Source organism: Ammospiza caudacuta, chromosome 2 (assembly GCF_027887145.1).
Source record: "Ammospiza caudacuta isolate bAmmCau1 chromosome 2, bAmmCau1.pri, whole genome shotgun sequence".
Classification (NCBI taxonomy): Eukaryota; Metazoa; Chordata; class Aves; order Passeriformes; family Passerellidae; genus Ammospiza; species Ammospiza caudacuta.
In genome coordinates, this window is record NC_080594.1 from 15,720,632 (window position 1) to 15,747,932 (window position 27,301).

The 27,301-nt window shown below is 43.7% G+C and overlaps 1 protein-coding gene across 1 annotated transcript; it reads right to left on the reverse strand.

Annotated features, from left to right (window-relative positions):
* Positions 1 to 543: 543 nt before the first annotated feature.
* On the reverse strand, positions 544 to 26,926 carry WNT11 (Wnt family member 11). The gene is made up of 8 exons (XM_058799898.1): positions 26,856 to 26,926; positions 26,670 to 26,726; positions 26,094 to 26,314; positions 16,863 to 17,098; positions 15,984 to 16,261; positions 14,215 to 14,507; positions 5,905 to 5,949; positions 544 to 3,498 (listed from the first exon to the last, which is right to left on the reverse strand). Exons 3-8 carry the CDS (start codon positions 26,174 to 26,176, stop codon positions 3,324 to 3,326), a joined length of 1,110 nt encoding a protein of 369 aa, XP_058655881.1. The 5' UTR covers positions 26,177 to 26,314; positions 26,670 to 26,726; positions 26,856 to 26,926; the 3' UTR covers positions 544 to 3,323.
* Positions 26,927 to 27,301: the final 375 nt, after the last annotated feature.

Here is a 27,301-nt window from a genome sequence, read left to right on the forward strand (position 1 = left end):
ATCCAACCTGGCCTTGCACACTTCCAGGGATGGGACAGCCACAGCTTCTCTGGGCAACCCATGCCAGGGCCTCACCACCCTCACAGGGAGAAATTTCTTCCTAACATCCAATCTAAACCTACCTTATTTCAGCTTAAAGCCATCAAACTGCAGAGATGGCCCTGGTTTGCTGGATGAAGCAGGCCTATGCAACAAGGGAGGCTGCAGTTTATCAGACCTTGCCCTGTGCATGATTCTCACCTCAGGAAGGTACACCACCCTGGGCACACTACTAATGCAGTGTGCAGCTCTCCAGAGAAAAAAAAGGCCCTGGAATTTAGAAGTTATGACAAAAGCAGTGTAAGTCTGTAAATTCATAGGCTAACAGCCTAAGACATGGGCTGGGGCTGCACAGATTTTTTTGTCGAAGAAGTGAAGTTGAGATGAAGCCCATGATGGATTATCTGGAGAAGAGAGCAGAGATTTTGAACGTGGCTGCCCCAAACTGCAAAACTCCAAACAATTCAGCCATTTCAGGTCAACATTTTCAGTAATGGACATCTGTGGCATGGCTAAAGTTCTGCTGTGAGTTCATTTCCCACCTGGTAGACCTGTAGATGCCTAATTGGTTTACTCACTTCTTTTAATTACAGGTGATGATTTCTTCTGACATGAGAAAGCCAGTCAAGGATCACAGGTCTGACATGGAAGGAATGAAATGCAGCTGAAAACAGTGTATGCATAGACAATTTCTTCCTTTTTACTAGTTTTTCACCAAGCAGAAAGACTCATGACATCAGCAAGGGAGCAAGAAAAAGAATCATTACAGAATAGCATTGAAATGCTCAAATTTTTCTTCAGTCAGAACATCTGTGCCTTGTTGGCATCATCAGAAACTGGAAATAGAAATAAAATTCCTTAAAAGAATAAGAGTAGATGGTTTCTTTACATATCAAATGAAGCCAAATTCTGGCATTGGAGAGCAGTGGGATTTGTGCCACCAGCCTGTCTGCATGTCAGCCTAAAGACACCCACCACTCATCACTGCACTGCAGAGATCTTTTAGTCCCTCAGCTTTTATGAGGTGACAATAACACAAACCATTGTCAAGCTGTGAAAGTTCTTTTTTTGCCTGCTCATAACTGGGGGATGGAAGGAGGCAACAAGACCAAACCCATTACAGCAAAGCAAAATAGCTGAAGAGAACAAAATACCCTAATTTTGCTCTTATAGCACATGATGCTTCTCTCTTCCATCTCCCCAGGGCTGCTCACAGACATGTCAGAGGCAGTTGCCCCCTAGGGATTGGCTAAGTGGGGAAAAAAAGATTTGGAGAAAGGTTGTGGTGTTACTGACATATTTTCCCCTAGTGAAAGTGACAGAGTCCCTCTACATTTGTGTAGGAGTGATTTTTTGGCTGCTTACAGCATTTTGCATGGGGTTGGGGAGCTCAAGAATGATCTGAAAGACATCAGAAGCTCTGCTGCCTTCTGTTCCTGGAGCAGCATCCTTCTCCAACATCACTTTTCATAATCAGTACACAGGGCTGGATGACCACTTAAAAAAAACCAAACAAAAAATGCTCCCCAAAACCCCAAGCAAACAAACAAACAACAAAAAAACCCCAAACAAACAAAACCAACAAACAATAACAAACAAAAAGCAAATGAGGGAGCCTAGGCCATGTTAAAAACTCCCCTGCACAGCAACTCCTCTCCATGTGCAGGAGCCAGAAGCCAACAGCCCGTGACATGAGAGGTGTGAATCATGTTTGTTATTAAGCTCCTCAGGGGCACTAGGAAATTTTACCAATGAGAAATTTTACCAATGAGAGTGACTGCTGATGAAAAAAATAGAACTGCAATGGTGATTCTTCCTTTCTCCAAGTGTTCTGTTTCATTGTCTTGACTGTATCTTGGCTAATTCTTCTCAGCATTTAGAGGCTGGGGAGGCAGGGAATAAAGAAAATTTTCTATCCCTATGCTAGTGAGTGCCTCAAACCATGTTATTTTCCCATCCTTGGGAGGAAAATCAGAATTGTTTTCCAAGTAGAAGTGTGAAACAATAATCTAACATTTTGCTGTTGCAGCAGTAACTTCAGCATTTATTTCATACTATTGTTAATGCTTGTTTATAATATAAGGATATATTTAGGTAGGAAGTAAAGTAGGTGAAAGCACAAGATATAAATATTTCGGTATATCTGCATACAAAAGAAAATATGTACAGCCACAGATAGTGGTGCTCTGCTGTGTCAGGGCAGAGGCACGTGAAGGACTGACACGTTCCCATTCCTTCCTTTTGTGAATGGCTGCTGACTTCCAACAGCTGCTGACTTCCATGGATGCGCTCCCTACAGCCAGGACCGCTCTGCTCTCTGCAGTTTCCTGAGGCTGGACCAATAGTTTTGTGGGGAAAGAAGCTAGTGGCATATTTCCCCAAGGATTTGGTGGGTCAGTGTGGAAGAATGTCAGTGACTAAGGATATCACACCCAAAGGGCAAAGAGATAGAGAGCAGGAGCTTGCTGTTTTTCTTTACTTTCCCACTGGACTTGGACTTCACCTTGTTATTTTATCCTAAAGGCTCCACTGCTGTCTTGTGGACCCCATAAAGTCCTTCTCAGCCTACCCTACTCTCACTGACTCCAAAATTCCAGGGGATTTTTTCATGGCTGAATTTTGTCCAGCCTGGAAAGATCAAGGATCTATTTTCCTTCAGCAATCAGCTCAAAGTTGCAGACCTGTGTAAAAGAAAGATTAAAATTAGTTGTTCATTTCAGGGGATTGACCTGAAATCTTTCCACTTTTTTATCATTCAGAATGGATGATTCCTTGCTGAAAATTAAGTCTTTGGCAACAGAGGCAGGTATTGCTGAAAAGTTGTAGCATTTTCCCTTGTGGGATGGTCCTAATGGAGACTCAGTACCTGTGCTAGAAGGCACAGGCAGGTGTGAGCCTTAGTGACTGTCAAACAAATGGTGCTTTTTTTTCCCCCAGGGAAAGTTTCCATATTTATTTCTCAGAATACTAAGGCACTTGATCGCTGGACATCATTGGCAGCCACAGGAAATATTTTGGAAGAACATACCATCCCAAATGAAGTTTTGTCTTCTCAGAGAGCATTTTATTGGTGAGGAGAAACATTTGTGGGTCTGTTGCTTTTTGGGAGGTTTTTTTTACGTTCTTATTTTTACTGGTGAGATTGCTGCTTTTCCTCCTACCATCTCTCCTCAAGTCTGTGTCTTTACAAGATAAACGGTGTCTGGTCAAGGAAATGTCTTCTCTGAATAGTGCTGGGGTGCTGCTGCTGCAGTCTGAGCTCCCAGGTGTGCAGAGGAGAGTTTTCATTTGCACACATATCTCTCGACAGTCCTCTCGCACTTCTTACAGGTCACGTAGCAGCACCAGTGATATTTGCAGTGGCAACGCTCCACCACCTTGTCCATGTAGGGGTTGTAGCCTCTGCCACAGCACATCAGGTCGCAGCTGTCACTCCCATTGGAAGTCTTGTTGCATTGCCTGGAAGAAGGAAAAAGCTGTGAGCAAGTGCAAATTCCTGATGGGTTTCCCAAACCCCTGCTGTGTGGTGCTGCTGGGCCTGACAGCTCTGCAGGGCTCTGGGTGAAGCCAGCACAGCCAGCACCCAGCCAACAGCCCCTGTGCCTGCAATCACCTGCTAGGACACCCAAAATAACATTAAACTCCTGTTCTGACTCTCAGTTTGGGCCTGGCAGCATCCAGGCTGCTTGTCTGCTAGGCCAGCCTGCTCCCACACGAGCAGACAAGCAAAGCTATTGGAATATATAATAATAATAATAATAATAATAATAATAATAATAATAATAATAATAATAATAATAATAATTCAAAAAAATTAGTGTTCCCAGGCAGGCTCCAAAACTGTCTGAAAGGAGATGGAGGAATGTCGCAGACATATTTTGTGAAAAATCCTTTTGCCAGAATCTTTTCTTCTGAGAAGCTTCAGCTTCTCCATGTTTTGCTCGTTTGGAATGTGATCTGGAGAATTGTTTACCCAGCATGTGAAATTGTTTTTACTTGATGACCAATGACAGCCATTTGTGTTGAGGTTGTGAGCAGTCACAAGATTTTATTATCATTCCTTTCTATTCCTTGCCAGCCTTCTGATGAAATCCTTTCTTCTTTTCTTTTAGTATAGTTTTAATATATCATTTTCTTTTAATATAATATATATCATAAAATAATAAATCAGCCTTCTGAAACATGGAGTCAGGATTCTCATCTCTTCCCTCATCCTGGGACCCTGCAAACACCACCACAGAGGAAGATGACACCCTAAAGAACAAACACTGCTATTTGTCCACCACTGCCTAACCTGCAAAGGGCAAAGGAGGAACCCTACAGCCAAATAGTATTTGAACAGTTTCCATGCCAAGGATCCCAGGCTGGGAAGAATGCTGAGCAGGCTGTTACAGGCACTATGCAGCACTGATCCTATCAGGGAAATCACCATCAATACTAGCAGGGCTGGGCTGTGCACCTTTTTCCCTTTGGTTTTCTCCCACCATGGCATGATCAGCTGGGCAATTGGCCCCAAAACACCTTTATTCCTGACCCAGGAACAGGAAGTGTGGCAGGAGCACAGGGTAGGATGACAAGTTACCAAGTACCACACAGACTTGCACAGCTTGTTTTGCTTCTGCTTTTGATTAAAGACAGGCTCAGTGGGATAAATCAGCTATTGTGCTGGGTTCCCTCATTTTGTCGGCTTGCCAGTGAATGATTTGAGGTTTTCAGAAGCAATCCCTTAATTGAGGAATCTCTTTCATTGATCCAATTATCACCATTTCACATATGTCCTCAAAAAACATCAATCCCACCTCCTAAAATACTCCAATATTCACTGGATGTGAAAGTGCATCAGGCATTGAATTTTGAATGCAATGAACCATGTCCTAGAGACACCATTTCTCCACAGACTGCAAAGACAACCCAGGATGGAAGTGTTCCTGGCAGGTCAGATGCTTGTGCCTTTTTGGTGTGTACCCAACACCATGGGACTGTGAACTTGATGGCCTTTTGAAACTGCTGTAAGAAAGGTGGTTTATTGAGTGGGGTAATTGCTGACATCTCTCCTAAATCTTATTCTGTGTGGCTATTTTGTGGCTATTTTGGACAGAAACACTCCAAGGCTGCTTTGGGGCAGGAAGAGGAGAGAGGAGCATCAGTTGGACCCTTCAGCTAAGCAACTGTTAATAGATGAAAACAAATCCATGAGAATTACAGGAATTGCTCATGAGGTAATGCTTTAGGAGAAGTTATGGGATTAGTGAAGCATTGAGATTTTGTTCTTGTTCTTCTTCAAGTTTTTCTGTTTGTTATTCTGATTCACATTCCTCTACAGGTTCAGGGTTTAAAGGCCCCCAAAGTCACTCTCATTCAGGAGTGTGTGTAAATATTTAAAAACCTTTTAAAGCCTCTACCAAAGCTGAAGTGTGCAGCCACACTGAATGTGTTTGCCCAAAGCTGAACCAAAGGCCTTGTTAGTGCCCCTGTGAACTGGGGCCCCTCCACAAGAAATCTCCAGACAACTCCTCATAAATGTATTAATAAATGCTTCAAGTATTCAGAGCAGAGGTTCAAATATAGGTGTGCTGACATTAGAAGAGGGGAGGGTATTTGTCAACCTCACTCAGCTTTGCTAGTGGATGGAAATGTTGTTTCCTGGAGGCTCATCTAGGGAGGATGGGGAATCTGCAGAAGCCTGGCAAGGGATGTGCAGTGAATCCACGTCACTTCATGCTGGGAGCTCACTAAAATGCCCAAGAAAAGGAATACAGGTCCACTCTGACTGCAGCTCACCACTGAGGACATTCACTCCCCAAACATACAAAGCATACCACAATGATATTTACCCCATTCAAATAGAAAGCAAAACTCCTCTACCTGCTGTACTGGGACCTGGGATTCTCTCTTTCCCTCCATCCACTCCTGTGGTTTGCCAAAAAAAAATGGAAAAAAAAAGAAAGAAAAAAAAAGAAAAAAATAGGGAAAAATAAAAGAAGTGACTCTAGTAGAAGATATGCCTTCCCATATACCTTCCCCCATTGCCCACAGTCTGAGACAAAGAAAGGAAAAAAGGAAAATCTTATTAAATAAATCCTCAAACTTCCCTCAGTTTGGTATCAGGAAATGAGGATATTCAGAATGGGTGGGTTGAATAGCCCAAAAAGTTTTGACCCTATCATAAATCTATATGGGCTTTTAGAAAGATTTCCTGACAATGCCACTAAGCAGAGATTTTGTTTTCTGTTTTAAAGCATAGGCCTGGATATGAGTTAGACTCATTTTTCATTAAACAAGATGAAGCAGGTGGTTTCTCAGGCAGTGGGGGAAGACAAAGAACTCCAAAGACCAGAGTTTACCCACAGAAGCAGCCCTGAACATCAGATTCAGAGCCTGCAGTTGTGATCTCACCAGGCTCCCCACTGATGGGTTAAGTTCAATCTCATTTGTTTTGGGCCTGGTCCAGCACAATTCCAGCACTCAGAGAAATGCCCTCCTCCTGAGCTTTGGAGAGAAAACATGAAGGCAGGCGACTGCCTCGTAACACAACACTGCGGCCTCGAGAAGCACTTGGAACACTGCTGAGAAATTATCCTTCAGCTGTAATCCCAGCCAAGGTTCTGGCTCCAGAGCAGGCTTTTACCATTGTCACAAGGTCTGCAGTGTTGTCTAGACAACTCCCACTCAACATGCCTGTCCCAAATGCCTCCGTTCCAGCCCTCATTTGCAGAAGCACTGCAATACACCATACAGACTCAGCAGAGCTGAAGGACACCCCAGAACTTCTAAGAGTCTTCCCCCAGATGGAGAGTAGGGATTTTAATTTTAAAAGGGGGAGATCATAGAATTATTTTGGCTGGAAAAGACCTCTAAGATTGATGAAATCCAATTTAGCAATGTCACACAGCTTCATTGTGAATCCCTGTTTACTCTCTCCCATCAGCAGATAGGACACATATTTTTTTTGGTTGCACAGCTGGCACCTGGGATCCAAACTGAGGCCAACTCTGTGCTGTCACCCACGACTATGACATATATTGACAGGAATGAGATACCTGATGGGACCTCACTCCATCAGTCCTATTGATAAGGACTTATTAAGGAGGATATTAAAAAAGTCATTCTGGGGCACAGCAACTGCCTTCCTGGCCCGGTGCATCTCCCAGCGGATGAGGGAGATGCTGTTACAAGAGTAAAACACAAATCTAAGCACTTTCTGTAGTCTGCCAGCACCTGGGCTGTTGCATTAGGGATGATGGAAGGGATGTTCCTTCCTTGACATCTCATTCCCTTGGCTGTGTGATTCCCTCAGCCCCTTCCAACCACAGGGAAACCATCTGCCTTCATGAACTCCAGCAGTCCCAAATCCCAGAACACAGTACTGCTATGTAATTTTTTTTCTCTCTTTTAAATCAAATTCCTCTTTATTTCTTTGGTGCCCCTTGCTCTGGTAATGTCAAGTAATGCAGCAGTATATAAAAGAAAGAAAGAGAAAAATAACTCAAATCCCTCAGGAGATATATAACACAATGGACATTCCTGAAAATACATCAACGTCACAGCCTCATGTAAGATTTTGAGGGAAGAATCTTATCTACTTTTAAATTGCATTCTCATCCACAAGGAATGACTGGAGACTGACACAAAACAACTGTACAAGAAAGAGTTATCAGCATATGTCAGTGAGGAGATGTCAAGAGCGATCCTGGAATTAACTTGTATTTTCATTAATGAGAAGTTGAGAGTGAGGTTAAAAATTTGGGGACAATGCTAGGGAAGAAGGAGTTGAGGATATTTTGTGACAGTGCATTAAAGTGCAAAGTAAGCAGCACACTTTGAGAAAGATCCAGCTAAATGTGGCATGTTTCCAGGGGAGCCAGAGGAGCAGTTCAGAAAGTAGAAAACCATGAAGGAACTGATTTAGAGAAGTATGTTAATAGAGGTGTTTTCCCCTCTATAAAAGATTATTGCTACAAGGGGAGAGAAAAAAATGTTCTTTATATGCCAAGGAAAGAGGACAAGAAATTATTAGTTTTATTTTAGATTATGTTTAGTTAAATTTTGATCAAGAAAAGCCTAACACTGAAGATTGTAAAACCCCGGATCAGGTTGTTCAGGGAAACTGCTTTTAAGACCAGAGTAGAGAAATATCTTCAGTAACAACCTAGGTGGTGTCAGCTCAATCTTGCTCCTGAAAAGATCAAGGTCCATGGAAAATCATTCCCAGACCAAATTTTCTCTAACTCAAACACCATTTGGTTGCAAAGGAACTTAATATGTTTAAGAGAGCTAGATTAAGTATTCATTGCAATTTTACTGTGTGAAATTATCCTTTTTGCAAATAAATTCATTATTCACAAACCTCTTCAGGAAACTTTATGATCAAATCCAGGTCTCTCAAAGTAGAAAGAATTCAATCTTCCCCACATATTAACTAAGATAACAAATTAATGCATAGCTGGCCAGCCTATTTACTGAAATGGGCACCAGCTGCAAGCATCTTGCCCTGGGAAAGAAGGAATAACACCTAAACAAGGTGGGAGAAACAGAAAGTGAATGTTTTTCTGACTTTCATAAAATCATGGAATAGTTTGGGTTGGTAGGAATCTTAAAGGCCATCTAGTCCACCCGCCCCCTGCTATGTACAAAGGCATTTTTATCTAGAGCAGATTTCCTCCAGTTCTTCTGGGACACTCACAAAAGCATTATTTGCTATTTCTTTTTCAGAATTTGTCAGATCTCATAAAAAATGGTAACACATCTGCTAACTGTTCCAAAACCAACTATCATTGAACACATTATAACTCACTCAAAGCTCATCTTATCCTGTGCCCTCACTAACAGAAACTAAAAGAAGATGTAACAAAAAACAAACATCAAATGCTGTTGTCTACCCATAACTGCTACTCTCCCCCAGCTTCATATGAGTGCTTCTACCAAAAAATTTCATTGCCCACATAAACAAAGAATCACAGAGTGGTTTGGGTTGGAAGGGAACCTTGGAGATCATAGCACCATAGAATAGAATCATTAAGGTCAGGAAAAGCCTCCAAGATCATAAAGTCCAGCCCTGGGCTCAACACCACCAAGTCCACTAAACCATATCACAAAGTGCCATGTTCACTTATTTTTAAACACTTCCAGGGCTGGTGACTTCCCTGGGAAGCCTGTTTCAATGCTGAATGAATCCAGCACTGAAGAAAATCTTTTAAATTTCCCTCAGGGCAGCTTGAAGCCATTTCCTTGTGCTGGTTTCCTGGGAGAAGAGACCAACCATGGCCAGATCACAATCTCCTTTCAGGTATTTGTAGAGTGTGAAAATGTGTCCCCTGAGCCTCCTCTTCTCCAGACTCAGCAATGCCAGTACTCTCAGTCACTCCTTGTATGACTTACATCTCAGACCCCTCCAACAGCCCCTCTCTGGACACACTGCAGCACCTCAAAATCTGCCTTGGAGCAAGGGCAGTAACACCAACACAGCACTCAAGGTGCAGCCTCACCAGTGCTTGGTACAAGGGGACAATGGAGTCCAAGTTGAGCCTGTTCCAACCCCCATGCCCTGAGCAGGGACACTTTCCACTGGTTGTCTCAAGCCCCATCCAGTATGGCCTGGAACATGTCCAGGGATGGGGCAGCCATGACTTCTCTAAACAGGTTCCAGGGAACAGCCTCACAGGGAAGAATTTCTTCCCAACATCCCATCTAACCCTGTTCTCTAGCAGTCGGATGACATTCCCCCTTGTCCTGTCACTCCAGGCCTATGTCCAAAGTCCCTCTCCAGCTCTCTTGGAGCCCCTAAAGAAACTGGAATGGGCTTTAAGGTCTCCCCAGAGCCTTCCCTTCCACAGGCTGAACAATCCCCATAACACAATACAAAGCATATTTTTGGGGTAGCAGGAAAGAAGTGGTATCAAGAGCTGCCACTGAACACTGAAAACTGAGCAGCATGCTCAGGCAACTTCGTGTATGTTCATATCCAAGTAAACATGCCAGCCTAAGACATTTGTGACTAAAATTTTATATTGGAGTAAAGAAAGGGTATGTGAGCAAGGAGCAGCCACCAGAGTGGCCACATTCGTTGCCACAGGGAGTCAGCTGAGGAATGGTGACTAATCAACCTAGTCAGGTTGCAGCCCATAGTTTGCTACAGCCTGATTTCTGCAGCCTAAGAGAGCTCCTTCCCACATTTGGCTTGATTCCAAGACTGCTCTGGGAAGGATCAGTAATAAACAGCTCTGTTATCTCTGCAAGGTTTCGGGGCCTGGATGCTTTTGCATGCATGGCAGAATTTCCCTTTCCTTGGATTCATTAGGGAGACTTAAATAGTCTTTGAAACATGATATATTACACCCTGCTTATAAAAAAGATTCATATTTTTGCTTCTTTTCTCACCAAAGAGATCTCAATTTTATAATCTGCCATTATTTTTCATTTACTCAAAGCTGGTAGTGATTTTTTCAGGCAGGAGCAACTGAACTACTTAATTAAAAGATAAAAAAGTGCTTTGGTCCAAGAAATCTTTGAGAATGGGAATATTTACATTTCTTTCCCAGTGGTTGATTTGTTGTATCGAAAGTTTTACTTGCAGCTTAACAGATAAACTTCTTTAGACTTTTCTCCAGACCATTTTAATTGGTTATGAAAGTGTGATGGTGCTATATAAGCAGAGTTTGGCTGGAGTCAGTGTGGCAGTAAGTTTTGTTTGCAGGAGACTCGGATACCAGTTGCAAAAATCAGCTCCTTAATCAGCTTTTCAGCACTTCAAAGAGGCCTCAAAGCTCAGGTTTGAGTTTAGTTCCGTGACTTTGAAATCTGGACATACCCTGAGCACCTGGAGGCATGGATATTTCCAAACCATTTCTAAATTTCAACAAGCTAAGAATGTCCAAAGTGTCTTAGAAAATGTTTCAGGCTTGTTCTGAAGAAGGCTTTGAAATCCTTTCAGGAAAGAGCTCTAAAAGGCTCTTGAGTAACAGGGGGCTCATTTTCTGAGTGGATTTTCATATGGTTCATCTACAACTAATTCCTTTTCCTGCCTGAAAAACACACAATAACTCTGCATAATATGACCCCTCACATTAGAGGGATCACCAATTAGATTATCCTTTCCTCCCACCTGGCAGTGCAGGATTGATTCCTACAGCATACAGCAAACACCAACCCATCCAAGGTGTTGCAACTTAACCATCAACCTCCATCCTGTTTCCAGCATGCTATGAGCAAGAACCAGACCAGGGAGGAGGAAAAGGACTTTCCCTGGATTTGCTGCAAAACTGCTCATTTTCTGTCACAAAAAAATGCATCAATATGAATATTTTAATCAAGGAACAGGAAAAGCGGGTGTTAGTGGCATATTCCCCCCTCCAAATCCCTTTGGAGGCAGAAAGCAGGGCTGGGAAATACTGAAGATGCCCAGATCAAAGATCCCTGAGCTGTGGACATAGGGGACTGCACTATACAGCCCAGGCATGGACTGACCTCTGTACCCAAAAAAAGGCCAGCAAGGATATGGGAAGATGGTTGAAGACAGAGTAGACCAAATGAGGGACCACAACAAAAAGAAACAACCTTTTTTTACTTCACTGGCATGACTGGCCTTAAAAACTAGACTACTTGGAAACAGTGGGATCTACCTTCAGAAAATTTTTATGTACATAAACATAAAAGGTTCAAATGCCTCCAAGACATGAGTCATTAAATAAAAACATGTTTGAGCTATTCCCATGTGAGCATTTTTACATCATTCTGAAGCATAAAACACATTTTGCCATGCCCTCTCTCTAACAGCATTCCTTTTGTGCTCCTTCTACCTTATCCCTTACTAGACATTATCTCTGCAGTCCTGTGGCAGGCTGGAACAGAGGCACCACATTTAAAATCCATTTAGGTGCTCTCTTCATGAGAGAAAAATTGCAAAGAGAAAAAGGCATCCATGGGAGGAGGAGACTAGGGAAGATCTCCTTTTCTCAGCTCCCCCCAGGAAGCATGGACCAATCTTCAAACACACTGTGTGTATTTTACATTTATTTCCACTAGTAATTTAGTTCAGGAAAGGAGTTGCTACAGCTCATATAACACATGCCAATTTTGAAACACCATGCATCTTCTCAAGAGGCTGCAGATGGACTGTAATGAAAACAAGTCCCATCACACATGACCTTAAAAACTTGGCCTGAGTGGTGCCTGAAGCTCAGCATGGGACTGTCTCACCATCCTCCCCTCCCATGGCCTTCACCATCTTGCACATCTGAGAATGAGGAGTATCTTTTGACAAGTTCCTTTTGAAAGTCATCTCCTCCCACCTTAATATCTTGGTCCTCTAAATCCCCACTCCATCTCACTTCCTGTGGACCCTTGGCTGGCAGGTTCACAGTCGTGGCTGTCATCCAGCTCAGGATAAATGCACGCCTGCGACACACATTTTCCTTTCCTCAGAAGGAAAAAAAAAATCATTCAGGACCTTGACATATTTTTCATCCCTAGATGGGATAAAAAGTTGAAATCTGCTGTAAAATAAGATTAGATGAAGAAGTCACACCTCCTGTCCCTTGAAAGGATTTCAGCTCAAGGAAAATGTTTTACTTGGCAAATCTGTAATGAATTCAACTTTGTTTTGACACCTGTTCATTTAATGCAATTCCTATAAAACTAATTTCCAGATAATCTCTAATTTTTTTCCTTGCAAAACAGAAAGGCAGAACAAAGAGGTCATTTTCAAGGCACAAATATCATACAAAATCCACACAAAACCACAAAAACTTCGCTTCCACTAAGATGACATTTTCTTTCAGAAACCTGTTTCAACATATGCCTTTTCCTAGCTATTCTTAGTGACTTATAAACATCTTCACTTGATAATTAATGCTCCACTGCTGAATGGGTGATAAAGTTCAGCCTGGTGTTCCCACCACAGAGCTGTCAGATATGTGCCGTTGTAGAGCACTCCAGGCATTGATGTCAGAGGATAGAGGACATTGACTGTCATGAAGCATCAGGGGACAAAAAAGACAGTCTTGTCTCATTCAGCTGTCTTATCTACTGATCAGTTCCACCACTTACATGCTGATACAGAATCACAGAAACATTGAGGCTGTAAAAGCCCTCTAAAATCAAGTCCACAGCACTGCCAAGCCTACCATTAACCCATGTGTCCCCATTCCCAGATGCACATATAGTTTATCTTGTCTGCATTTGGGTAATTTCATTTCAGCAAAACCTTCTCTCCATTGAACCATAATGGTCCAAATCCAAGTATCACCACTACATTAAAAGGAAGGCATCCCAAAACAGGCCAGGCACACACTCCTTGCCACTTGCCTGAGCCTCCACTGCAAAATAACAGAAAGAGCAAAGAAGAATTATGAGAACTATCTAAAGAAAGGTAAACCAGCAGGAGAGGTTGAAATCCAGACCTTGAAGCCAGCTAAGAAAAATTAGGAAAATTATGGAAACATACACTTTTTTGGCTGTTGATGGCTCAGCTGTAGAGAGATAGATAGGTCTGCCCACCTAGAGATGCTCAGATTGTTGAAATGTTGAACTAGTTTGTGTTGGAGGAAATTAAACAGATGGTGGGAGGAGAAAGGCATGCCTGTTGCCTGTGAAAGGGAAGAGTATGCTGCCCAGTGGAGGCTGTGCTTGACCACAATGGCCTTAAATCCCCAATATTACTGCAATAAAGAAATTCCTCTGCAGAGTCATAAGCAATACAAACACACCCAGACCTTTAATATGCAGTAGAAGAAAAAAATTAAATATCATCTTTGCACTTTTGGGGTGCTTTTGTGCAATCTAGGAATGCTGGTTCTGAGTTAATATTTGCCTACTTAGGGGAGTCTTAGAGTAACAACTCTTCTAATCAGCAGTGACTGCAAGAAATTACTGACACTCAACACAGCATAAAGCAGCTGCTTGGTCTTTACAAGTTCCCATGGAGGTAAGCTGCCCAGGGAATTTTGAAATGTATATTGTGCCTGACTGTGTAATGGAAAATGTGTCAGCAAGCCCTGTGTTGGCCACAGCCATCACGAACAGGGTTAGGAATTGGTAAACCATATTGTATGTCGGAGATGTGCTTTACCTGCATGTGTATGTCACCTCCTTGATTGCCCCTTATTCATACATGTTCCCCTCTTGCCCTTTCCTCTTTGGGGGCAGAGTACAGTGAGTACCCACTGCAAAAGTCCTCACCTGTCCTGGGTCCCATGTGACCCCACTTTTTCATTCTTCATGCAGAAATCAGGTGAGCTCTGCAGGTAAATCAGCTCTGTCTCTTTGACTGGCCTGATATCAATATCCTTTGGCACCAGGTATTTGCGTGTGCCCATGGGCCGGTGAACAACCTTGGTGGCAGATAAATATTTGGTTTTGAGGTCCAGTGCAATGTCTCGCAGCTCTTGAAGGCCTTTCCAACAGGTCTTGATAGAGCATGACCCAGAAACTCCATGGCACTTACATTTCATTTCAAGAGAGGCTTTCAAGACCTGCAAAAAGGAATGCAGGAGTTAGGAAATGCCCTTCTCTTACAGCCAAACATCCCACAAGCTTGCTAATGAAGGTGCTTCCTTAGCAGGAGATGCTATAGAAAAGTCCTACTGTTCTCATTTCTGCACAGGCAGTCTAGAATGGCTACTTTGAAAGTGAATGAGATTCTACAGCTCTTTGGTGATCACTATCAGTCCAGGACTACTTTCACAAGGGCTCTTTTGCAGCCAGAAGACAGAAGAGTATTTTGAATTTTGATTAGATATCTATATTGGGCTGCATTTCCACCCTCTAAATTCCTAAGGAGATGAATATCAAAACATTCCATAAATAGATAATTGACATCAATTTCAACCTCCAGCAGCTTTGGGCTTTGGTAAGAGAGATGTCATGGCTTTGTTGAATTCAGTGCACTCTCACCCTGCCTTTCTGCTGGTCATGGGGCCAAAACAGCCCTTTACTTTGATTCTGCACTGTTCTCATTTCACTGGGACGTGGCAAGATGCTGCCAGAAAGGGCTGAATGCACCAGCCATGGCAACACAATGTCCCAAACAAAAATTTGCCCTTTGCAATTGAAACAAAAAATCAAGACATTACAAAAATAAAACAAAATTTTAAAAAATCCTCAGACCCCAAGCAAACAAACCAAATAGTGTGGGAATAGTAGGAAAAAAAAAAAAAAAAGAGCCAGAGAGGGGAACTTCAGCATGGTTGTGCTCTGCAAAGGTGGACCTAGCCTGTATTTACACAGCAAGCTCCCAATGAGCTCAGCATGCTCCAAGTTTGTCTGCACAGGCAGCCCTGGAAAGACCAAGCTGTGCAGTAGGAGCAGTCTGTGGAACCACTGGAGCCTCAGAGATGGGTGCAGGGGTCAGTTTTGTAGCCCTCCCCCATCCATCTCTTCAGCTGCATGGACAGCTGCCACAGGGATTTGCACATCAGTGCACACCAGGCACTGCACATGGTAAATATTATCCCTCCACTGGATGCAAGCTGTTAAAAGCAGCTTGTGCCAGATATGAGAATAATCACTAGCATAGCAGTTTGAAAAGGAAAAAGCTTCCTCCCTCCTGCCTGCAGGGATGGCTGGAGGCAATTGCTGCTGGATGCATGTGGCAGATGATAATCCTCCAGGTTTGCACAGCACTTTGCCCCCACAATGCCCCTGGCAGAGCACGATGGGACCCGTCCCCAGCACACCTCCTGGGGCAGGCAGAGCCAGAGCCAACACTGACTGTGCAAATGGGGCAGTGAGACATCCCACCCATGGTGAAACAGGGCTAATAACAGCATTTGGGACTCCCTGAGCCACAGGGGGAGTTACACAGCTACAGTTTTCAGCAGGCCAAAGGACTTCAGAGCAATCTTTGAGAAACCTGCTCCTTTTGCTAGCTGATAGAGACACTGAACCTCACCACGTGACCAACACTACAGATGATTGTACAAGTACAATAACTCTTGTGGATTTGTTACCTGTCTCCCTACTTCACTGTTGTGCAGATGCATCAGTTTATTGGCTTGTGATCCTGATTTTTTCATCTTCATGGGAGCATCTGAAAATTTGGACCCCATGATAAGACCATAGTTGAGGTTGTCTGCACATCCTCCCCATCGATACCCAGGTCCAGGTGTCTCACCTGGGATGGGACCACAGGAACAGCCAGGGAGGTCCCCGGTGGTGCAGGCTCTGGCAATGGTGTGGCTGATGGCAGCAGCAGAGAGGGCATATACAAATGCTGACTCCCTTGTGCCTGAAAGAGACAAGAACTCCAGCTCAGCCTCCTGGGCCACATAAACATTCCCCAAAAAGAGACTCACACAGTCTGTGTCCCACAGAGCAGCCAACACACCGACTCACTGCAGCTGAGGTGTCCCATGGCACCACTAGTTTGGAGCACATCTAAGTGAACTCTTCAACATAAGACAACATCCCAGCAGGGCAAGGAGTCATGGATTTAGGCATCTTGTTCATTATGGTGTGATTTGCTCTTGGAGCATGTGGTTACGCCCTCCTGTGAGTCTCCTGCCTCCTTCTGCTCCTCCCATGACTCCCAGTGGGATGAGCAGACCGGAACTGCTCAACTGGTCTGCTTTGTAAGAGTTGTGGTAGACAAGGTCTTGGATCCAAGGGCCTCTGGGCATGACTGGCACCATAATGGTGAATGTGGTCTCAGAGAACAGGACAAGTAGGCTTTGTAGTGCCTCCATGGCCTCCCAGGAGCAAGACCCTTCCTATCTCCAGCGCACACACACACACAAACACAAGTACACACAAACACAAGTACACACAAACACACACACAGACTGACTCCACTGGTTCCAGTCACAAGTGAGCCAGCAGTGCTGTTTTACCTCTGTCTAGGTCCAGCAGGTAGTTAGGAGCCAGCTCTATTGAAGAGCAGTTCCACCTCATGTCTGAAAAGGTTTTCCGGCAGGTCTTTATCACCTCCCTCGCTGCCTGAATAATGGTCTGCATCAGCTCCAGGTTGCTGCGGCACAGCTGCACCTGAGAAACCACCAGCCCTTCGAGCTGCTTGCAGTGCTGGGTTTGATTCAGGGCCAAAGCCAAAGAAGTCTTGGACAGAGCTCTGAGGAGACAAGCACATGCACAAAAACTTTAGAACACAGTCTAGCCGTGTACATTCACCTGACTTAATTAAAGCTTTCTGTAAATAAGTGCTTAGATAAAGCTGGTGAGAAAGATGAGCAACCATGAAGAGTGATTTATCTCATATAAAGTTGGTGGGAAGAAACACCCTTTAGCAGTGTGCAATTCTCTCCATTCCTGAGGGGAGGCTGCACAAACCTCCAGGGGTATATGTCAAGTCAACCGGATGTGTAAATCCTGTGGGGAAGGTTGTTTGCTGAAGAATGAAGAGCACAGACCTCCCAACAGAGTAAAAAATGACCCATCAGTTCCATGATAAAAGAAATCTGGATCCTCCAAGACTGTGGCATTTGGGAAAAAAAGCAACGTTGGTGTTATCAGTATTTTGTATTCAGCATCTGTCTCACACACTCTCAAAGGATTATGCTAAATGTCATGTAATTAATTATGGAGAAAATCCCCTGCAAGGCCTAGGGAAAAATCATCAAATTTGCAAAACATATGCTTTCACTTAAAGTTAATGCCAAAGGCCTCTACTAATTCAATCACTGTTGCAGATAGATAAGTCTGTTTCTCTAGTCTCCAAAAACCATAGCTGCAAAAGCTCAGTGGGAGAATGTGCAGAGAGAGCACCACAGCCAAATCTGAGAAGGGATCCATGAATACCAGCACATATGTTACCATGAAAGAAAAGAACAACATCCCACAGCGGTGGTTCTTCCACTGTCCAATTGCCAACTTTTCCAGGTTAAAAAAAGAACAAATGCTGACATGCATCTCACAGGGCTGTCCTCTTCTTCCCTGAGCACCCACAATGATCAGCAGAAGGCAAGTGTGGAACTCTCTTTGTATCTTTTTGGCTTTCTTAGGGTAGCCATAAAAGTTATTCATTCCCATAAAACAACTTTCTAGCAGGCTGAATCAATAATCTGATGGCATCAGATCATGGCAACATAACTTTAACACATATTTCCTCCTGTACTTGTTAAATGTATTGGCTTTCAGATTCATCCCAAGACATCTTGGTTAGTTTGGCTTATTAGCAAACACATTTTGGGGTGCATTTGACTTTATTACTGTAACATCCACATTCTTCAGAAGTTAAATGAGATGGAAACAGAACTAAAATTGAGCCCTAATGAAAACTGGAGGAATTAAATCCTTGCTGGGGATGAATAGGCTGGCTCTGACAAATTCCCAGGTGACTGGGAGTTTGGCATTTCTGGCACTAGATACACAGTGGCAAACTTGGAAGGGAAACCACTGCTCTGAAAGCTATATAAATATATACTTCATACACATATTTAACAGGTCTGTTAAAAATACTGGAAGCAGAAGTCATTGCTAGTGAATTTCAAGAGAAAGGAAAAAGTGGTGGACTTGGCAGTGTTAAGTTATTGGTTTGACTCAATGATCACAGAGGTCTTTTCCAACCTAAATGATTCTATGATTCAATCCTCAGAAATTCTGCCCTGCAGTTCATCTTGTTCCCATACACACTGGTGTTCATACAATGTTCCTTGTCTGGAGAGGGGCCCCTCCAGAAGGCAACTCACCCTGCCTCAGATGTGAACCTGAACTGGTGGAGAAAAAACTTGTTGGTGATATACTGGGTGTTCAGGTATCTGAACAGAGAGATTATGTCCTTGAAGGTAGAGACATGACTCTCTGAATAGTGTGACTGTCACCTGACAGCAAACCTCTACACTGGGCACCTCACAGCAGACCTTCAGGATCCTTCTTGAGATGGAAAGCAAAAAGCCACATCTAGGAAGTAGTTAGCCTTTTGTGCTTTGGGGACCTATGCTAAGACACCATCATGACTTAGAAGTGCTCATTTTCTGCTCTACATAGGAAACCCAGACACTGAGCAGGGGCACAGATATTTGAATGGTATAAGCACAGAGCTTGAATGAGATATGAGCACTTGACACCAGGAATCTGTGAAAAGTTATCCCAGAAAGCCTATCAGCAACTCGCAGGTATGAGGTGCAACACAAACCAGGCAAGAGGCCAAAGCAGCTGAACAGTAATAGAGTATAAATAATAAAAACTCCAGCATGGCATGTCCCAGCAGGAAGGGAAACAGGCAGGGTGCGGCAGGAGCAGTGAGAGAACTTCACAGCCTGAGCTTCAGGCAAATGAGAAACATCCCAAGTCTCTGAGAGAGGCTGTACCACGAGGCAGCAGCTCAGTTTTCCAATCAGATGTGTTGGGTGGCCCTTGAGAGGCCTTGGAATGTTTTGGCTGGCCCTCCAGAAGGATGCATATATCTCCTAGGTCCTACACTACATTTTCTGATCTTTTCTAGACGTCTTCAGCCTCTTTAAAGGGCTTGGAAGGCTACATTGAGGTACCCCTATCTCACCATTACAGACAAGTCATGAATAGCACAAATAACCATCTACAGGTAGGGATGAAAGCAGAATTCAGACTGAAACTCATCCTCAGCATATAAAAACAGGATGTGAAGCAATGAGACTGTATCATAAAAGGTGCCTTGAATGATCACCATTAGAGCAGCAGTTCTATAGTGCAACAAGAAAACCATTTACTTCATGGAAGAGGGAAAATACCTTCTGATCATTGAGAACTCAGTAAATAGCAGCAAGGCTGTTTCTCATAGAATGAGCTGAGCTCCAGGAAGCCTACCAAGAATAAAACTGCAAGATGCAGGAAGGTGTTTTCTGAGCATCTCCCAGACCTAAAGTTCATGTCTTTGCTTGTGAGAACCTATAATTGGAAACATCTTCAAGCATCAGGAGGAAAAATTAAAAGGTAATGGAGATGGAAAAGAAAACTCAGTTACTGTAGTCAGTTGCTGAGACTGAAAAGGGCATTTACAAATCACAGATCAGGATTTTGAGAAGCCTATTAGGTCATCTATTCCATGCCCTGACAACTTAGGTTTGTCCAGTCTCTGTCCCACATTTAGGAATATCTTCTTCACTCCATGTCACTCTAAACCCTCCCTATGGAAATGCACAACCCCTCCCTGCTTTCTAAATTCTGGCAGCATCAGGGAATGGATACCCACTGCCTGCAATGACATTATTGGGAAAGAATATCCATTTGTGGAAAGAAAAACATCCCCCAGCAGAGGCTTGTCCATGGTAGGATTTGGTGGTGGGTCTCTGGCCTGTCTTCACACAGTCTCCACTGATCACCAGCACTGGGAGGGAAACGAGCCAATGGGGCACAGCCAGCCTTGAAATCCAGCCCTCAAGGGCATAATTAGAAGAATATCCTTCATTTCTCAACCTGGGAAAAAGATCCCTGACAAACATCTTTCTGTGGATTCACACTCTTCATCTGAAAAGGGGATTTTACCTGTTTCACCCTGGAAATGCTGTTTTTCACTGTTTCCTCCTGATCTCACCTAATTCTCCTGCCCCATCCTTCATTCTCCAGAAAACCAAGGGGTGATTATTTCACCTTTTTTTAAAATATACATTTTTGATCCATCCCTCCAAATAAACAGGGCCTAAAACAAACATCTCTTGATCTATATATAACACAGCAGGTCCTTCAGTTGAAGTTCTGGATACTGATAGAAAACCATGAACATGATTACAGAGGAAATATGCATAGATGGATCATGACATTCATTTACTCTTTTAATTATCTCAGGCAGTTATTAAATTCATTTGAAAGCATTAATGCTCTGCAGTGTTAGGTCCTTTGAGAGGTATGGGCCCATTCCTGCATGTCTGGGCCCCACGAGAGGACTGTTCATAGTGCAGGTTAGGAAGAAGCACCTTCAGATGGTTGCAGATATCAATGAAAGCCATATATTATTTGGTTTACAAGGTACCCTGTGAGTAGGACACTGCTCCTGGTCAAGCCAAAGGGAGAAGAACTCCTTCAATTGAGCAGCAAAACATTGGTGTCCTTTAAAACACCCTGGAAGGGTGGAAGAATCTTCTCTCTGAAGGCATCTCCCCATCTTCCCTTGTGTGACATGATCTCCAAAAGTCTCACAAAGGGACTGCTGGTGAAACTGTGAACCTCTACTCCAATTTATCAGCTTTGCTTGCTGAAAAAGCATTCTTTTTAGTGCCTATTCCTAAACTCCTTAATCTTGCAGGGATGTGGGTGACACAAAAAGATTTAGACAAAATTCCATGGCTGTGGAGAGTGAAGTATGTGGTAAAAGTTAATAAAGAGAGGCAGAGATTAAGATTTCTTTTTGTATTTGATCTCATTGAAGGTTTTTAATCTGCATGAGCCTCATTTTCTCAGGTTTTCATCTGGAAAAGGCTTGCAGGGGAGTTACAATAACGTTGTCTAAGCTCCTGGTAGTCAAAGGCAGCCCATGCCCCTGCCACCCTGCCCTGCATCAGTTCCAGCCTGGGGACCACAAGTCCTGGGAAAGACACCACATCCCCTGGTAAATGCTTCCCCTGGTTCTGCAAGGGCCTTTCAAACAGAGAAGTAGGATTTATGTGGGTAAAAAAAAAAAAAAAAAAAAAAAAAGAAGAGGAAGAAGGAGAGAAGTGTGTGTGTGGGGGAACCAACTCTGAACTAAAAGCTTAAAATAAGAGCTGTTTTCAGATATGGTGCCAAATCCAGTGCTGGCAGTAGTGGGCACAGGGCTGTTGACTTCATGCCCAAGCTTGAATGAAGTCAATGCCAGCAGTGAGCTGGCTCACTGAGTGCTGAGCAAGGCCATGGAGCTTCGTCAACTTTTCCTGAAGCTGGAGCAAAGAGCAAACTTCAAAGACATGGTACTCCCCTTTCCTCACCCCCAGCCCACTCCCCTCCTGCCATCCCCATCCTGCAGCTCTTTCACAGCAGCTCATCTAGCAGTGCCTTGCCAGGCAGACAGGCTCCTCACAGGCGCCCGTGGCTCCACGTCCCAGCTCCCTCCCACTGCCTATTGAAGGGGAGAGGCAGGAGCTGCCAGGAAGCACAGAATATTTCCATTTTCTCCCCTGCTTTCTGCTGGCTGCAGAAGGGCTGCTCAAGCTTGGTGGGCTGGGGGACATCCCCTGTTCACCAAAAGGTGTGCTTAAGCTGCCTTTTGCTTCTGAAGGGCTGCAATTTAACCATAGGAATTGTGCAGCAATAGGTGGGAATGGAGCTCAGCTGGGTATTGCTCCAGAGCACATGAGACATCATTGGGTCACCACAATGGGGACAGGCAGAGACTTCCTGAAGTGACCAAGCTCCACCTAAAAACAATAGTATTCCTAATGCCAGCTGGGCATATTCTGCAAACCATGAAAAAAAAGAAAAAACCAACCCAAACAACCAACCAAATAAAAACAAACAAACAAAAACTAAAAAACCCCAAGAAACAAAACAAAACAAAAAAATACACAATCCCCCCACCCCAAAACAAAAACCAAACAAAACAAACCCAAAAATAACCAGCCCAAATCACTTGCTGTGTTTGGCTTATTTACAACCACATTAAAGGAGACATTCAGTACACAGGGACAGAGGAGATGCCAATCCCTGTGGAGGCAGAAGTGCCTCAGAAGCCACTCAGTGCCTAGACATCCCAACACCTGCACACCTTTGGGGCATGCACATCTGGCTGCAGCTCCCTCTAATGCTCATCTGTTTTTCAGTTCTGCCCAAATAAGTTGCTCCAGCACCTGCTTGGTCAAACCCAAACTCTCCTGGGAAAGCTGAATGGATTGCAAAAGCAGATGGGGAAGGTGATAGAATTACTAGATGCATTGGCCCTCAGACATATCTCAGGAAACCAGTGGCTGCCTCACCTTCCCAGCCACAGTGACAAAACAACACTGAGCACCACAAAATGATGTGACCTCCCCACATACCTGCTTTGCTCTCAGGATGGGAAGGTGTTTGCAAAAAAAAGGACTCAGAGTCTCATATACATTGATGAGAAAGGGAGAAAGGCTGTACCTCCACAACAATCCTGATCCAGCACAGATCTGGAACCATACTCTGGAGCCACACTCTGGCTTTACACCTGAGTAGCTCTCTGGAGCTTAGATGGAAGAGCACAAGAGATGAAATTTCTCCAGCAAGAGAAATGTATACAAGAGCAAGAACCTGTGTACAAGGTGCTGACTGTCCACACACCGTGCTGGATGTTTGGTGGGCCCAGCACCAACTTCCAACAGATGGGGATTTGGACCACAGAACTCATAAAAATAAGCCAAGCAAAATAAAATAAATAATTTCTTTTTTTACCTTCTCCTTGCTTTGACTAATTTTCAGGGCATATTTGTGTTACTGAGAAGTCCTAAAAGGCTGAAAATTGTTTTTCTTCTTCCCCTCCCCCTGCAATTACATCACGTACTGAATCAAAATTAAATTTCCTATCACCTTTCTTATCAGTCACTCCCTCATCTCCAGGCTGGTGAGACCCACATCCTTATCTCTCCCTTCCCCTCCCAAATCCTCTTCAAAGCTCGACTCTGGCACCATGTGTACAAAAATGATGCAGTGGGCAGACCAGTGAGAAAATCCCACAGCTGAAAACATCACATACCACTTTCCTCCTTCTTCATCCTGTTCTTTTTCCCCACCTCTCTGTTCATGAGAAAGAGAAGGAAGGAGCAGATTTCAATTTTACAGCACCCAGAATATGAGTCCAGAGCTGGGATCAGCAGGTCTGAGGTATTACTCAGTATTTGGTACTCTGTTTGCCAAGAACTTACCCATGCAATTTCTAAGGACAGTCCCTGAGCCCCAGGAAGAAAGAGTGATGGGGAGTAGGGAAAATTAGCCGGTATTTCCATAGGAAAGTGAGGGTGGGGAAATGAGGAGAAACAGCAAACAAAAGAAAAACCAAACATAATTTTGTGAATTTCCAGCTGCCAGCATCCCAGTCGCAAAGTGCTGTGGACAGAGAGTGTAGTCTCTGCCAGGTTTTAAACAGGTGTGAGGGGAGCTCAGTGGTGCATCTGCATGCCATTCATGCTTCAAATATCACTTTAATCCCAGCTTTCATCTTTCTCACTCACTTTTTGATAGGGGGGATATGTCTGCTGGGAAGCAGAGGAGCAGCAACTGAGGTGTCTTACCCCCAAACTGCTTCTCCTCCCCCTCACCCCCAAAAGCAACCCCTGCAGCTTAACCACTTAGCAGCCCAAAGGCTGCTTTTGACAGCAAAGCTATCAGGGACCTTTGCCTGCCTCCCAGCATTTTTCATGTCTATGGCTTGTCCATACTATGCTATCAGGTTCCTCCTGGAGCTCATCTCATCCCTGCCCTTCAAAGGAACCCAAGCCCCTCACTCATGATTAAACATCTTGCCTAAGTGGGACACCAGTGCCAAGCATAAGGGCAAGTCCCTCCAGTCAGTCATGGCTCTACACATAAAAGCCCTGCTGAATTAGGGTGCCACAAAACAGCTTTATTTCTGCGCTGCATAGAAATAAACATTGCAAAGGAGACCCATGGACATGCTGGTAAATGTCCTTCAGAAAGGAGATTCCTGCCTTTCCTGGTGCTGGACACTGGCAGAGCTGAGAGCCTAAGTACTGGAGGAAGTTGGTGGAAACAAACAGCTGGGTTATGTCATTGAGCTCTTGCTGACTACTACAAGGTGTAAAGCCAAGGCAGTGAAAAGCAAACCAGATCCTTACTCTCCTCTACTTCCAAATGATCCTTAGAATATGGAGACAACAAATGGAAGATTATGGAATGGTTTGGGTTGGAAGGAGCCTTAAAAATCATCTAGTTCCTATCTTCCTGCCATAGGCAAGCATGCCACCTTGAAAGATGCCCTGAAGTAGGTGACTCTTCCTCCCACCTAACCATATACATTTAAATACCCTGTGGAGAGATTCTCCATGCTTCTCTTTATGGATATGAAAAGCAGATGTGTGGCTAATAGCAGCTCCCTGCAGCACACAGCATCACCAGAGGCTATCACTTACATTTCTATTGGATATTCCTGTTTGGAGAAGATGAATTGCCATCTGGAAGGTCCTCTCTTCCCTGACTGCATGATGGGGAGTAAAAACACTGGCTCCAATGGGATACCTTAATTTGCAGATATCCAAATTTAAGCCTTTATAAAAGGTGGCATGAGTAGAGCTTCAAATGACAATGGAACAGCAGAATGGCAATTAGACACAGCATGAAGTCTGTGGCAGAAGGAGCAGCAAAACAGGAAACTCTTGTCCGAGTTTCACCACCTATCCCAAAGATCTTTGCTTCAATGCACTACAGAGTCTTCCTGGCATTGTATATTATTGTGCCTTTTTTCTACCAAAGATGCACCTTTGAGGCAAACTCACATTCCCTTACTTATTTTGTGCCCAGCTCCAAACCCAAGTAGAAAAGACAGATCATTCATTGAGGTCGTGAAACCAGATTGGCTTTGGAGTGGCCTGTTTGTTTGTTTGTTTTGCAGCAAGAAACTAACTGATTGCTTGTTAAGCAAAGAAATGAGATGGTGATGTTTTCACTTTGCAGTACATTACCTCCAAGGAAACTCAATCCTGACTTGACCACAGTCCCTGGTATTTCTTCACCCTCCTCCCCCCTCCTCACCTCATTTTTTACACCCTTCACAAAATCCAAAGGTTAAAAGGTCCAGAAAAAGCCATGTTATCTGTCAAGCATCCCTTGTGGTTGGAGATGGGCAGCATTATCTCAGCTGCCATCCCTGCTGCTCTCAGTTCCTACTCAGCACAGCCAGGGGCTCTGGTGGGAGAGTTTCCCAGCATAGCAGGAGCTAATGCTAGGAGCTTCATTAAGTGGCTCATGTGAGCATTCAAGTGTGTGCCTTTCCCTTGGTATCAATGAGGAGAAAAAAACCTAAATGAGCCTAGATCATGCATATTTTAGAAAGAAGATGGAGACATTGTTAGCATAAGCCCCTAGTACACACACTTGAAATCAATCAATGCCTGGAGAATTGCAGTGCTTGCTGCTCTTTAAACAGTTTACAGCATGCCTCAAGCAGCAGATGTACAAACAGGTAAGAGACCAGCAATTCCTACAAAAACATCAAAAATGCAGAGATAGAGCCAGATACTTACATCCATTTTATCCCATAGCAAAGCCCTGTCTGCAGAATCAACAGCAGAAAACCAGCTAAGAAAAATCGCAGACTTGGCTTCATTTTCTCCGCTTTCTCCTGCTGGCCAAAGGAAATCAGCTTCTCCAAAGAAATTTGTTCTTAAAAAAGGAGTTTTCTTAATATTTTGCGCAGTGTATTTTCCTTCAGTTTGGGTAATGCTCGTTCTTGGAGATGAAAAACCTGAAAGGAGAAAGAGCCGAGCTATGGTTAACTCTGAAGTTTAGCAAGTCACTGTGAGAGAGAAATCTATTATCCAAATTGCAGAGGAGTGGCTTATGAATCATGAAAAGGTTTGGATTATCCCTTCTCAGTCCTCTCCCTTGCCAAGCCTCGATACAACCTTTCGAGTCAACAGACAGACAAACCGTATGGGTTGAATTACACAGAGTTATGGTCTGATTGTGTGTTTCCATTTAACCCTGCACATGGCAAGACTTCATTCGCTGCTTCACTTCACTGGGTTTTTTTCTTCCCCTCTCCAAAAAATTTGTGCAACTCCTTAGGAAGAAGAAGAAAAAAAAAGATAGATCTTTACATTTGCTAAAATCTTCAGCTATTCATCTCTCGCTTTCTTCTCTCTAGATTTCTTTTTCTGCAGAGAAAACAAATAATAAAAACTGCATTTCCCTACTCAATGCAGGTGCCCTTGCCCTGCAGATGTTTCTCTCTGATCTCTTACAATGAATATGTTTTGCTCTTTACCTTTTGCTTTTCTTCTCACCTCATTAACTCTGCCTCTCACTTCTTCCAAGCCCTTGGCACCTGGAGCTCATGGAAAAGGCTGCAACTTTGTAAACACAAAATCCCATTTTTGTCTCCAGGGAGCAGCCTGGAGGAGACAAAAAAGCTCTCAAGGATACCCTCACACCCCTTTTCTTTGTGTTGGTTTTTTCCTTCTTCGGGCCAAACAGATAAACAAACCAGATGCAGGACTTAAATCCTTAGAGGGGTTCTCTCTGTCTCCAGGGCATGGCTTGCTTATTTTAGCAGCAGTATTAATAGCAGTAAATGGGTTTCCCTTCAGTTCCTCACTTCAGACACTGCTCCAGGCTGCTTTTTGTGGTCTTTGCAGTGGTTTCTCATCCCATGAGAAACACAACAGTAAAATAAACAGAAAAACCTGCCCACCACATTGCATCTCTGGAGTCTCACAACCCATTGCACAGC